General features: G+C 37.2%; 2 protein-coding genes across 4 annotated transcripts; both read left to right on the forward strand.

The window, feature by feature from the left end:
• The first annotated feature begins 994 nt into the window (after positions 1-994).
• On the forward strand, positions 995-7,992 carry LOC133886707 (cysteine-rich receptor-like protein kinase 44). Of its 3 annotated transcripts, none has more exons than XM_062326497.1 (8): positions 995-1,482; positions 1,555-1,700; positions 1,900-2,158; positions 2,258-2,486; positions 2,569-2,719; positions 2,837-3,082; positions 5,167-5,370; positions 7,411-7,992. In XM_062326497.1, exons 2-8 carry the CDS (start codon positions 1,599-1,601, stop codon positions 7,648-7,650), a joined length of 1,431 nt encoding a protein of 476 aa, XP_062182481.1. In that variant the 5' UTR covers positions 995-1,482; positions 1,555-1,598; the 3' UTR covers positions 7,651-7,992. The 3 variants fall into 3 exon arrangements, with proteins under 3 accessions (XP_062182481.1, XP_062182482.1, XP_062182483.1); XM_062326498.1 differs by having other exon boundaries at positions 1,569-1,700; XM_062326499.1 differs by having other exon boundaries at positions 1,572-1,700.
• A 1,954-nt stretch (positions 7,993-9,946) lies between these two features.
• Positions 9,947-11,306, forward strand: LOC133886302 (protein FAR1-RELATED SEQUENCE 4-like). Its single transcript, XM_062326051.1, has 2 exons — positions 9,947-10,138; positions 10,299-11,306. The coding sequence occupies exons 1-2, from the start codon at positions 9,947-9,949 to the stop codon at positions 11,304-11,306; spliced, it is 1,200 nt and encodes a 399-aa protein (XP_062182035.1).
• The last annotated feature ends 2,359 nt before the right edge of the window (positions 11,307-13,665 follow it).

Genomic DNA, 13,665 nt, shown 5'->3' on the forward strand with positions numbered 1-13,665 from the left:
TTTCGAAAGAAATTGGTAAGACATCTATTCACCTTTTCTAGTTGCCATTCTCGGTCCTATAGATTTCAACATTATACTTGAGCGCACTTAGGGCATGAAATTCACAGTAGAACCACTGCTTATACCAGTGGAAGCTGCCGCTTCTGCAGTTGAAATCTCCTTTAGCTGGTACAAATAGCGAAAGAGAGGCATGGGTGGTTTCATCCCACAAAGGATTGAAAGAGGTGAACGAAGATGCTCAACATTGTAATAGATTTTGGGTTAAGGTTGATGAGCTCAAGGTCATATAAATTTAGTATTTCTTTGAAAAAATCTAAGGTGGGGAGATAAAAGGCGCAATGAAAGTAGACCTTAAACACCATAATCTCTCTGGTGTTCTGGGTTGCAAACGCTTCTCCCTATCCAAAGGATCGGACTCTTTCTTTCTCTAGCTTTTAGATGCGAGGATCCTAGGTGGTCTACACGTTACTGGAAAACGCCAACTAAGATGGTCCTTCTTTCTTAATCCAAAGACGAGTAGCGATAGTTGACCTAGAAGCAGTTTATGCTCTCGATGCCTGTAGCGAGCATCATCAGATGCATGCATGTGGCTCTATATATACGGAGTCAAATCATGTTTTCTAATCAACTGGACAGCGGGGAACATATTACTTAATGGAGCAAGAATGATTCCTTGCGTCATGACATAAATAGCACATGGATCCCCTCTAACTAAGCTTGGTCAATGCTTCCTTTCGAACTTCATCAAGAACGGCAGGCATTCTGTTCTTCCAGCCATGGTACGTACGTGTTTTTTTTTTTTGCAGAACTGCTTCCTTCTCAAGTTCCATCGTTAACCTTACGCCTATTTCATTATCGAACTGCATAATGCAACCCCAGCCTGCTCTACGGTACAGATGGGTTGTGTACAGTCGCACAACTAATACTGTTTCATAATAGACTGGTCACCCTTGTTTTTTTTTTTTTTTTGAAAAGACTGGTCACGCTTGATAGTGGCACCTTATGCCCTCGCGCCCACCGGAACACTATCCGCAAAATCCAAATTTTTTCGTCTCAATTGAAGCTCCCGCTAGGCAGCGCCGCAGCGGCGGGTGGCCGGACCGCCAGAGGACGTGGCCGAGGACGCCGGACCACTCGGCAGAGGTGGCAGGCCGGCCGGAGTAGCTCATTTCTTTGTTGTTATATTGTCTCATTTCTTTGGTGTTATATTCAATTTGCGGTGATTAATTGTTTAGGGACAATTTCTAGTAAATTCATGCTAATTTTTTGAACTTTTTTGAATTTATTCTGAATTTGATTCCGATATATCCGATATATCATATTTACCGGTGATCCTGGTAAATTTTATTTACCGGTAAAGAAAACCTTGTTGTTTGGTACAATTGATCATGCTGTCTCTTACCGCACTGGCCTTTTGTTGTTTCTTGTCCATATATGGTTGCAGGATCTTTGAAGCGGAGACTGGAGTAGAGAAAGCAGCTGGTAATGTAGATACAATGATACACTTCTTTCTCCAACAGATTATTGTAAGTGATTTAATTTGGTCATGCTAAGGTGCTTTGTAACAGTAGAAACAGTATCAAAGGGGCCACGGAATAATGGAGCCAACGCGTATAGAGTATCAGGAATTAGAAAAAATTACAGATGGTTTTGCTGAGGAGCGAAAACTTGGTGAAGGCGGATATGGAAAAGTTTACTGGGTAAGACTGCGGACATGCTTGGTTTCTGTACACAATATATTGCATATGTGACCAATACACGTTGTGATGCTTCAAACACTACACCTGCAACAAATGTTTTGCCCGTAACTGTGAGTTAGGCAACGACCTGAAACGCAGTAGCAAAATAAGTGTTGCGAGGTCGTTACTGTGTTCTGTACTGATAATATATCTCGAACAGGGGTTACGTGAAAATGGAGATGAGATTGCTGTGAAGATGCTCCGTGACGATTTAGGATTAGATGATAATCTATTCCAGAATGAGTTTGGCAACCTTATGAAGCTCAAGCATGATAACATTGTCCGACTAGTTGGCTTCTGCTACGAGTCAAAAGGTAATGTCAACGAGCACAACGGAAGAATAGTTGTTGCAGAGAAGCTATATAGAGCTTTGTGCTTCGAGTATATGCACAATGGGAGCCTTCAAAAGCATCTCTCTGGTATACTGTTGCTCCATCTCTAGTATATTATCCAGGATGTGAAGGACAGCTATATAATTTTGTATTTCATCAATTATTTGTTTGTTTACGTCCGTGCAGATGAATCTTATAGACTTAACTGGCACGCCAGTTACAAAATAATTAAGGAGATTTGTGAGGGTTTACAATACCTTCACTGTGGATCCGACAAACCTGTTTACCATTTAGATCTGAAACCCGACAATATATTGCTTGACAAGAACATGGTGGCCAAACTTGCTGATTTTGGTTTGTCCAAGATCTTCGATGACAAAAAAACCAAGATCGCACAAAGTGCTATGGGAACACGGTAAGTTGAATGCCTCTGCAAATGCATCCTTTTCTAATGAACCAAAATGTTCTTACTACAAATTCATTGTATGTGCATGCAGTGGATACATGCCACCAGAATTCATAGAGAGAAACATAGTATCCAATAAGAATGACATATTCAGTCTTGGAGTTGTAATACTTGAGATAGTGACGGGACCTACAGGCTACTCAAAAAGTAATGAAATGTCTTCTGAAGAATTTATCGATCTGGTAAGAAATAATAAATCCTATTTCTCTTTATCAAGATTGGTGTTCATGATTAACAAACACTATGCTATGTTTTACATTATTATACTAGCAATCCAGCTTTATATTTCAATTTCATAGGCACAAGAAAAATGGAGGAACAAGTTGCAGGCAACATGGAGTGGTTCCTTGTTAGAAGAATATTGCAGACAAGTAAAGATATGCACTGAGATAGCATTAGAATGTGTGCATAATGATAGGAAAGAAAGGCCTAGTATAGTGGCTATCATTGAAAGGCTGAATGAGGCGGAACCTGCGATTGACAAGGAAAATAAAATCATTGTTGGCACTTATGGATTAACTACACATAGAACCCTTGACATTGTGGTAAGCCATCCTTACGCATTTAATGTTTGGCATTTAGAAGTTTCCCTAAAGGCCTAGAGTGAAACTTTCAGCAAGTAATCATTTACTATAATTGTGCTCCGTTTGGTTCAGAATGTCTGTCTAGTCTATTAGGAGGTGTAATTTCACAATATTTGTCTAGTGATAACTTCAATAGTACAGTAATTAATTAGACTTTTTCATCATTTGCTTTTGCCATCAATAATGTGATAGTCGACTTTCCTTCAAAAAAATTAATGTGATAATTTACAAGTGATTGGAAACTGCAATTTAATATGGAGGGAATTCGTGTCGTCAAAGTGATGAATCCTACCAACATCCATCTTGTCTTTGGACATTAAATTCTCACTAAGCGGTGGAGCCTAAAACATCCAAATCTGAGTTATATGCTGATACTAATTGTAAGGACTAGTGACGCCTTATAAGAGGTGATGATGGATTAGAGATTCTAAAAATAATCGGTTTGAATCAACAAGATAAACTTAAATTAATTTCTATCTAAATATGCTCTAGGTTATCTAATAATGCTATTCTATCGCAATAAAGTTTAGCACCATAGGTTTCGACCTTACAAACTACACATCATAATTCTAGAAGGGTAAATGTGAAAAACAAATAGTGCAATAAATAAGTGAGGAATGTAAATGAGATGGAGAGCACAAACTTAGCATGTTTCCTGTAGTATCAGTGAGTTGCCTCTCAGCACTACAGCCACCGCATCATGTGGTCATCACCGTATCCAAAGATCAGAAAGTCGACCGTTGGAATCTATCAGACACTGGCTGCATAATGCGATGACCTTCTTCTCCACAGTCAAAAACCCTTTTGAAATGAAGTACGCTACACCATCCCATTGACACCATTTCTTTCCTCCATGCCCAATGTGTGCTTATAATATCTTAGAAAAGTTGTACCTTTGGTACCTCAATTCATCCTATAGTTTAATTATCGCCATAAAGTTCAATGCCATTTACTTTAGGTTATTGTTTCATTCTAAACCACAAAAACAACTACAACGGGGTTACATGGGATGAGTGATGTGGATTTAATGGTTTACACTGGATGGAAGCATTTTAATTGGGCAAAGCTCCAAATTCCCCTTGAATTTTACCTCGGTCTTCAAATTTCACCCAGAACTTTGAAACCACGTATCTAACACCATAAATTTTGCAATACCATCCAAATAATTCCCTACCCTTTTTTTCTTAGTGTTTTTCTTACATGGCACTGTGAGTGCATGCTGACATGGCTCGCTTGGTCCAGCTCACCATAGCCCCACCATCATTCTCTCTCCTTCTCTCTTCCTTGCTCCTCCATTCTCCTCATAGACCACCACCACCATTCATGTGACTACCTGCGCTCCCATTAGATGCACTTTCGAGGCCCACAATGGTGGCTTGGGGGACGGCAGTGGTGGTGGGGATGGGATGACCAAACCTTGGCGCCGTTGAACGGGTCTGCCTTGGGAAGTGCCACACAGAGGCACACGATGGCAGCTGGACAGAGGCGGTGGCCTTGGAATTTGACTAGGGCTTCCTTGTGCGTGCGCGAGAGATTGGAAGGGGAGCGAGGCATCATTGGCGGTGGCCAGCCGTCGGTTGCCTTCATAGGGAAGAAAGGAAGACACGAGGGATAGAGAAAGGAAAGGGAGGGAAGGGGATGAGGGCCTAAGCTGGGGTGCAGCCATGCCGTCAGTGAGAGAGAGAGAGAGATTATATGGACGGTGAGCTGGACCAAATCAGCCACATCAGCATGTGCTCGCAATGTCATGTAAGCAAAACCACTGAGCAAAACCTAGTAGAGGATTATATCGATAGTATTGCAAAATTTAGGATCCTAGATACAGTGTTTTATAGTTAAGGGTGAAAAATAAAGATCAAGGCAAAGTTTAAGGGGTGATTTGGTATTTTCTTTTTTAACAGTTATTAGAGTTGAAGGTGAAAATTAAATGATGGCAATAGTTGAGGCAGTAGCAACGGACTGTTTTCCTAACAAATTCTGAAATTATACGCATTAATTTTTGTACTAGCTCTAAACTAAATTTTTATTTACCCATGTGTATTCAGAGCCCGCTGGTTGTCAAGCTTGGAATGTGGGGTGGAAATGATGGAAGTTTTCACGACCTCAGTGTGATGCCTCGACGCCTAGTAAGCGTGACAATTCGCTGCGGAGAAGCCATTGATTCAATTATGTTTTCTTACATTGGCGCGGATTTGAATGAGCACATGGCGGGTCCTTGGGGTGGTCCTTATGGAGAACAACCTAGAAAGGTATGCGAATTTAATCCAAGGAGATCTGAATTTTACTTTAACCAAACAGGACATATTTAATAGTAACTGTTATTTGCTCTTTTTAATGAGCTACGTACCTTACTCTATGGTACTTCCGAAGGGTTGTGAAAGAAGTCACCTACTCTTTAGGTGTTCCATGCATCCCCTTAAATCACCATGTGAATGGTCACGAAAAAATTCCAAAAATCTGACATACTGAAAATTAAAGTATAATCTACGTGTCATAAACGATCAAATTTAAATTCAATGTGTGCATGGATTGATAAACAAGTGTGGGAATTCTATCAAACATTCTGAACAATAAAAGAAAATGCTTGATACGCAAGTGTGAGAATTCCTGAATTTTTGTCATAGTTTGAGTCAATTTTTTGTAGGAATCTTGATAATCTGATAGCCTATCTTGCAAATATTGTTGGAACTTATCATGACCATTTGTATGTTCTTTTGGTGCGGTGCATCGGAGCAGAAAAAGTTTATGATGCAAAAGATACACCCTACATATCCTTCTTATCTTACACACCTAATACAACCACTTTTTTGGCTGATATGTTCCCTACTGAAGTAGTTTATCCTACGGGTAAAAATAGTAGTAGAAACACCTAATACAACCACTTTTTTGGCTGATATGTTCCCTACTGAAGTAGTTTATCCTACGGGTAAAAATAGTAGTAGAAAGTTCCGAGAGAGAAATATTAAAAAACGATTTAAACTAAAACTTATATTTACCATTCTCACCCCCTTCCTAAGAAATAAAAGTGATGATAGTTTTGGCTTTATTAGTTACACAACGAGTACATATTCGAGTTGATCTAATCTATCTATTACATTATTTTAGATGTAAAAGCAAGCACATTATTATATCAGTTTATATTACCTACAATGCTGAATATTTCTCAATATAGGAAGTCAATATATAATAAGCACATTAGATTGTAAATTTTGGAAAAAATTTAAAACAAGTATCAAAGATAAATGTAGTGTGTGAAAAGAAGGATAATACAACATACAAAAGTTATAACATAAAATCATATAAATATATATATATATAACTAAAACTGAAACTGAAAAATCTAATTCTTTTCCGATTGTGGTATCGAATTATTGCTGTTAGAGGGACGGTGGACCGTTGTCCGGTTGCGGGTGGGTTTTTTTTCCGGTTAGAATGTGGGATTTTCCGGTTCCAGGTGGCCGGCTGGTTGTGCGCCTAATAGTTGGATGTGTGGCTAGAACTTGTCTGTTAGTTCAAAAACGTGACGCTTTGGACGTAGACAGTCCTCAAACCACAACTGTGACAATTGATTTCCATTAGAATATGTTGAGAACAAACTAAAATTGTGTTATTATGAAAGTATTTTTTAGAATAATCTGTTCATAACATTTTGATATGACAAACTTAAATGTCTATAACAATATTGTTGAGATTCACTAACTGCGTACTCTTCAAATGTCACTTTTTCTCCATTAGTCTGATGGTTTACCTTAAAAATATTGTAGGAACGTAACTTATCATCACCATTTGTATAAGATTCTGAGGTGCGGTGCACAGGAGCAGCAAAAGTATAGGACATAAAAGATACACCCTGCGCTTCTTATATATATACCACACACACCTAATACATCCACTTTTTGACTGATATGTTTCCCTATTGAAGTAATTTATCCTATTGTGAGAAAGTTAATTACGAGAGAAATGCTATAAATGGTTTAAACTAAAAATTGTATTTACCATTGTCACTCCCTAAAGATAAAAGTGATTGTAGTTTAACAAGTATTTTAGATGCACGAGCAAGCACGTTATTATATCTGTTTATATTTCCTACAGTGCTGAATATTTCTCAATATTTGAAGTCAATGGTGAGCACCATTAGATTGTAAAATTAATGTGGAAAACATAAAACCAAAATCAAAGATAAATTTAATGTGACTTTTCTCCATTAGTTTTGGTGCACCCAAAGGATTCTGCTTAACATATGCTAATGCAAACACTTTTAAATTAGTTCTGATATTTTCTTCTTGCAGATTATCCTGGGCCCAAATGAGATTGTAAAGGAAATTTCTGGTACATATGCTCATTACAAAATTGCAACGGACGTTATAAGATCACTTAGTATTGTGACCAATGTTAAAAGGTATTCATTTGGTGAATTGAAAGGAAATACTTTCAGGATCCCTGTGGAAAATAATGGCCATGTTGTCGGTTTCTACGCACGTTCAGAGGGGTGGTTCCTTAACGCAATTGGCGTTTATATTCATCCATGAAAAATCAACTGATGCCCATGTTACTTCTGCTGAGAGTTCAGCTTCGAAATTACCCAATATTTTTGTTGAATAAATTGTAATCCTGCGTTTCTTTCTCATTTTTGTTTTTCCCTCCTGTTCTTTCGGTTTCAGTTTCATCAGTGAAGCGCATGCCCTTGTTTTCGGCATGCACAGGTAGTCGATCGAGTCACGCGCAGCATGAGCTGGATGTGGGGTATGATGCACATCACAGAAGCTTATGGCGCACGCTCAGGAGGCTGCAATCTCCTGATTGTAATCATTTTAGTAGTGCATAAATGGAGAAAATTCTGCGCAATCTTAATGCAGCGCAAAAATATACTATTGCACTGTTCATCATTTTGTCACTGCCAGGAAATCGTCAGAGAATCAAAGTGAGTGTTGAGCGTGAGAGAAATTGGTATCATTTAATGGAGAGTTTCGAATAATTGGTATCAGAGCTAGTTACCCTCGATCTGTGTGGTGTGATGTTGAATTCATGAGCACCAGCGAGCGCAAGATCACCCCTCCTTCCTCTGTGCAGCAAGGCCGCCTAGGACCGTTAAGCCCTACTCCACGCCAACCGTGGCACCACGATGGTGGTGGTCGTGAGATCATCCTCCAATGTGTCATTAGGAGGTTGATGGCTTGGCGGCATACCCACTTCTCATGAAGACGAACTATGATGATTAGGCCCTGATGATGAAGGTAATGCTTCAGGTGCGCGGGCTCTGGGAAATGCTGGAGTACGGCGATGCTGACCTGCAGGAAGACCAGATGACCTTGGAGGCCATTCTCTGCGCAATCCTATAGGAAATGATTTTGACACTGGCTGTGATGAGGAGCACCAAGGAAGTATTGGACATTATCAAAACCATGCACATTGGTTCTGATCGAGTGTGAAAGGCCATCGCCTAGAAGCTTCGCAAGGAGTTCGAGAACATTTGCTTCCATGACAACGAATCTTTGGACGACTTTTCCATGAGACTCTCTAGCGTGATCAACCAGCTAGAGGTTCTAGGTGATCCAGAACGACCGCACAAGGTCGTCAAGAAGTACCTCCTCATCCCTCAACCCAAATTTTCATAGAACTCACTTGCAATTGAAACTTGTCTGAACTATTGGTAGAGGAAGCGACCAGAAGACTAAAGGCGGCTGAATAACACTTTGAGCCTAACTCCTTTGCTGATGCAGGAGGCAAATTGCTCCTCACCGAGGAAGAATGGATGGCTCTGGTCGGGCACATCAGCTGAAAAGACTATGGGCAGGTTTCCTGAGACCCACTAAGGCTGATGGCACCCTCTGTTGGCGAAGCCATCGCTCCCTCACTGCCAGTGAGCTCCCACTTCACCGCCTTCCATCCTCCACGTTGAGCCCCTCTAGTTCTCTCTCTGTTAGACTTGGACGGCATAGGTTCCGATCCCACTGATTTGTGACATAGGTTAGACGTGGTTGGGCACAAAACATAGTGTAGTTTTGTTTATTTGGTTGAAATTGGAAAACATAGAAATGGATTTTTGTTCAATTGATTAAATTGGCTGCAGTTTGTAAAATGCATAGGAAAATATTATTGCTTCTAAAAGTATGATTTAATTGGGTTAAAAATTGTATAATTCATTGTTAAATCATGGGTGGTCCAAAATTAGTGAATCTAATTCTCATAATCTTGATAAATAAATTAATTTCTAGGAAATATATTGGCCAGAATGTTAGAGAAGTTTGGCCCATTGTTTTATCACATGTTTGATCTCACATTTTTAGCTTCTAATTTTTCTACAAAAAATAATAAAAATAATTTAGGGGTGAGACCACTACTAAAATTCCTTATTAGAGTATCTCTACACATGAAAAATAATGTATGATGTGATAGGTGTTTTCTTAACATCAACCTTGTTTTAATGCATGTTCTTTTAATTTATCGACCCTTTTGGACATCCACTCGATAATTCGTTTATACCATGAGCTTGTGTGCATTAATTCACATGATTCTTGTTTTATCATGTCCTTTACTTAATTCACTACCCTCATGTACATTTTCATGGCATTTGGATCACACAACATAGCATTTCATTCATGCTCATCGTATTGCATGTGCTCTTTCTTTAGAGATCGAAGAGCCGGAGAGCAACACGGGTGTTATTGAGGGTGATCTAGAGTTTGTTGCTGTTGATTGTGAAGACGAGCACCAAGCCAAGTATCTATGCATAGGACATGGGCAAACTTGCTTGTTCGGTTGTGCTTTCTTATCAGATGAAAGAACTGAAACCTTTATATGAGTGTTGAAACTTTCCTTGAAGCCATGGGTGGCAAGAATCCAAAAACAATAATAACAGATCAAGATGGAGCTATGAGGTCAGCAATTAAAAAGTTATTTCCAAATACTATTCACAGAAATTGCTTGTTCCACATCAAGAAGAAGTGCTACGACAAAAATATCAAGGTCTTTGGGAAAAAGGACAATGAAAGTCTATGTGAAGAGTTTGAGGGCATAGTTAACAATTCAGTGACAAGGGAAGAATTTGAAAGATTGTGGCAACAAATGATAACAAAATATAAACTGGAGAATAATAAATACTTCAACAAAATGTGGCAGATGAGAGACAGATTCATACCGGTTTTCTTCAAAGAAATTTTTTTGCCCATTCCTTCAGAGCACAGCAATAAGCGAAGGAACAAATTCAAGATTCAAGAATAACATTGGACCGACATACAGCATAATGAGCTTCCTAAAAGAATATCAGAGAATAGTAGACATAATTAATAGTTCAGAAGCATTTGAGGACAGTATTAGCAGAGAAAAAAGGCCTAAAGAGTTATGGGGAGAGTATTACATTGAAAGGCAAGGCCAGAAAATGTACAACAGAAAAATATTTAGAAAGTTTCAACTAGAAGTGAAGGCTACATCAAGGCTAAGCTACAAGAAAAAAGAAGAAGGAAAGATCTATGAAGTTTATCAAAAATCGAACCATCCTCAGAAGGAATACAGGCGAAGAAAATATGTAGTGATAACAGACCTTAAAAATGAAGACTTCAGTTGCATATGTGGGAAATTCCAAAAGGATGGTATTCTGTGCTCACACGTCCTAAAAGTAATTGTTGAAGAAGAAATTAACAGAATACCAGAAAAGTACATATTGGAGAGGTGGAGGAAAAAGGATAAGAGGGTAATGATACATAGAACAGTTGGAACAAGAAAATCTCATCAACTATTAAGATTCAATGCACTATCAAGAAAAGCAGCATTGCTATCATCAAAAGGGTCATACAATGATGATACATGTGATTACCTTGTGCAAGAGTTTGATAGGATTGAGAAAGACCTAGACTCAATGATTAATAATGAAGCAGGAAATATCATCCCTAAAGTTGAACTTGAAAGTTCATATGTGATGGATCTGATAGCACAAAGTATTACTGACAACATAATTGGAAGAAACCAAGACGAAGCAGATTTGGAGATCCTTGATCCAGACAGAATAAAACAGAAAGGAAGACCACCAAAACCAAGAAGACTGAAAACATTCGTAGAAGAGAAGAAGGAAAAAATGGCCAAGGAAGCAGAGCAGAATGAAAGGAAAATAGCAAAGCAGAATGAAAGGAAAAGAATACAGCAGCAGTCAAAGCATAAGAAAGACGAATCAACCAGTAAAAATTATTGAGCTTATTTATATTTGATCTGATATTATTTAATTTTATAATCACTAAGTACAAAGAACTAAAATATTAAAACTTGTTGATGCAGGCCCTAACGGAAAGACAAAAAAGAAGAGAAAGAAAGGATCGGGCATCAGTGCAGACAATACTCAAGGATGAATGAAGGCAAAAAAAAAAAAGGAAAATCAATTTCATGGAAGATCAAGAAAAGTGACATATTTAAGCAACTAGCAAAATAAGCATATTATACAAGTGATGAGTCAAAGATAATCAAACATTTAGTAGATAGTAGAAAGAGCATAAAGCAGTAAATAACAAATGATCTGATATGTTCTATTACAAGCTGTATTACCCAGATCTCTTTGTAATTGAAAATACTACTACGTGACTACTTATTGTTTATATGAATCTATCGTTTGATAAATGTTTGGCCTAGATAAGTCTTGTAGCAAGATTGACATCGACAAATAGCAAGAAATGTGGTGAACATATTACTATCCCTTAATCTTCATCTTCCTGAAATGAGAAACAAAAGAATTCTAGAGTGTTCTTACTGCATTTTGTACAATGAAACAATCAGCTTCTACCCTCCTGTCCAACTCGAAGATAATCTCCCTGTTAAAAAAATAATTGACAATAAAATAACATATAAAAAGTAAAAAAAGGTAAAACACTTTATATAATTTCAGAAAACAGAATTCTCAAAAAAATGTAAGTGGAAAACAAACCTCTGCATAGAAGTCCCTCACAAAACTATTGTCAACAATATTGTGCTCACTGAAAACTAGGTCATTGACAAGTTGAATTCTGATATTGGGTATATCATCTTGAGAAAATTCACAGTGAAGAAGAGCCTTTGGTCTCCAAAGTTCCATAAACTTCATGACAAAAACTCCACAATCAAATCTAAAAAATAATGCAAAAAAAAAGATATGTTAGAAAAAAAACATACCAACAACAGAAAAAATAGACATTAAAGTGACACATATGTATTATTATGCTTCAGAACAGTAGGATATCCAATCCGAAAAGTTTCCAAATGTAACCATGTATATCTGTACCACTTACAAAAACAGAACATATTACATTGAGTCATAACACATTCGAATCGTAAAAAAACACTTAAAAAACAGAACATATACACAAACACACATAAATACATACACAATACAAACACACACAAATACATACACAATAGATACACACAGAGAACATATAACATATACATATATTGATTGTGACACACACATAAATTCATACATAAATACACAAATATTGTTTATTGTGACACACATAAGTGCATACACAAATACATACAAAAATATACACAGATATTATTTAACATGCACAAATACATACATAAATACTAAAATATTATTTAACATACACATAAATACATACACGAATACATAGACAAACATTCATATCACATTGAAACCATGTATATATGCACCACTGCAATTTTCAGATTTTTTTGTTAAAATCTACATCTCCCAGCATATTACATTGATTCATATCACATTCAAACAGCAAAAAACAATTACAAAAATAGAACACATAAAAAAATAAGCGACCACACACGCATACATACACAATAGATACACACAAATACACAAACATATAAATACACAAACAGAAACACATAATATTGCATATCAGATACATTGTGAGATTAAAAGAGATACAGGTACACAGATGCAGAAAAATTAAAAAAAAAGTTACCAACTTCCTTCTGACGAATATTTGATAATCATCATCCTTGGAATACAAAGAATCAAAAAAGAGAAATCAATTGGACTTCAGATCAACAACAAAAAAAAAAACCAGTGATCACTATGGCATATAGGGAAAATCAGCTAAAAGAAATTTAGGCATTGACATCTAACAATTGGAATAATATAACACAAAATTTCGATATGAAGAAAAAGAGATAGACCATATCAGCCTTATGCAACGCAACAACACTTGCAACTCCATCAAAACATTTGTTCACATATGAGTAATCAGTGGTATCACTCAGTAGAACAGCCTAAAAAACATATATGAATTTAAAAAATGAAAATTAAGACTATTCAATTGTGGATAATAAAACAACATATTTCAGTTACACCAACACTGGAGAAAAAGTAATGTTTCCTTGATTTTGTAGGCCTCTCATCTAAGAAAAACTTGTGACAAAGGGCATTTATAACAAAACTACCTACTTTCCCACCCGGCATCATAGAATTCCCAAGAAATTCATATTTCATATGGCAACCGCCAATGTCAATATCATAATAACTGTATAGAAAAATAAAAACTCAAATATTATTTAACATTAAGCCATGCATAGAACAGTATAGACTTAAAAAAAGATTATTAACT

The sequence above is a fragment of the Phragmites australis genome, chromosome 12 (assembly GCF_958298935.1).
Source record: "Phragmites australis chromosome 12, lpPhrAust1.1, whole genome shotgun sequence".
NCBI classification, from domain to species: Eukaryota; Viridiplantae; Streptophyta; class Magnoliopsida; order Poales; family Poaceae; genus Phragmites; species Phragmites australis.

Coding starts and splice junctions, on each gene's coding strand:
- LOC133886707 (XM_062326497.1), top strand. CDS start 1,599: ATGGAGCCAACGCGTATAGAGTATCAGGAATTAGAAAAAATTACAGAT. Junction 2,487..2,568: donor CAAAGTGCTATGGGAACACG/GTAAGTTGAATG, acceptor ATGTGCATGCAG/TGGATACATGCCACCAGAAT. Junction 2,720..2,836: donor CTGAAGAATTTATCGATCTG/GTAAGAAATAAT, acceptor TCAATTTCATAG/GCACAAGAAAAATGGAGGAA.
- LOC133886302 (XM_062326051.1), top strand. CDS start 9,947: ATGGGTGGCAAGAATCCAAAAACAATAATAACAGATCAAGATGGAGCT. Junction 10,139..10,298: donor GTGAAGAGTTTGAGGGCATA/GTTAACAATTCA, acceptor CCATTCCTTCAG/AGCACAGCAATAAGCGAAGG.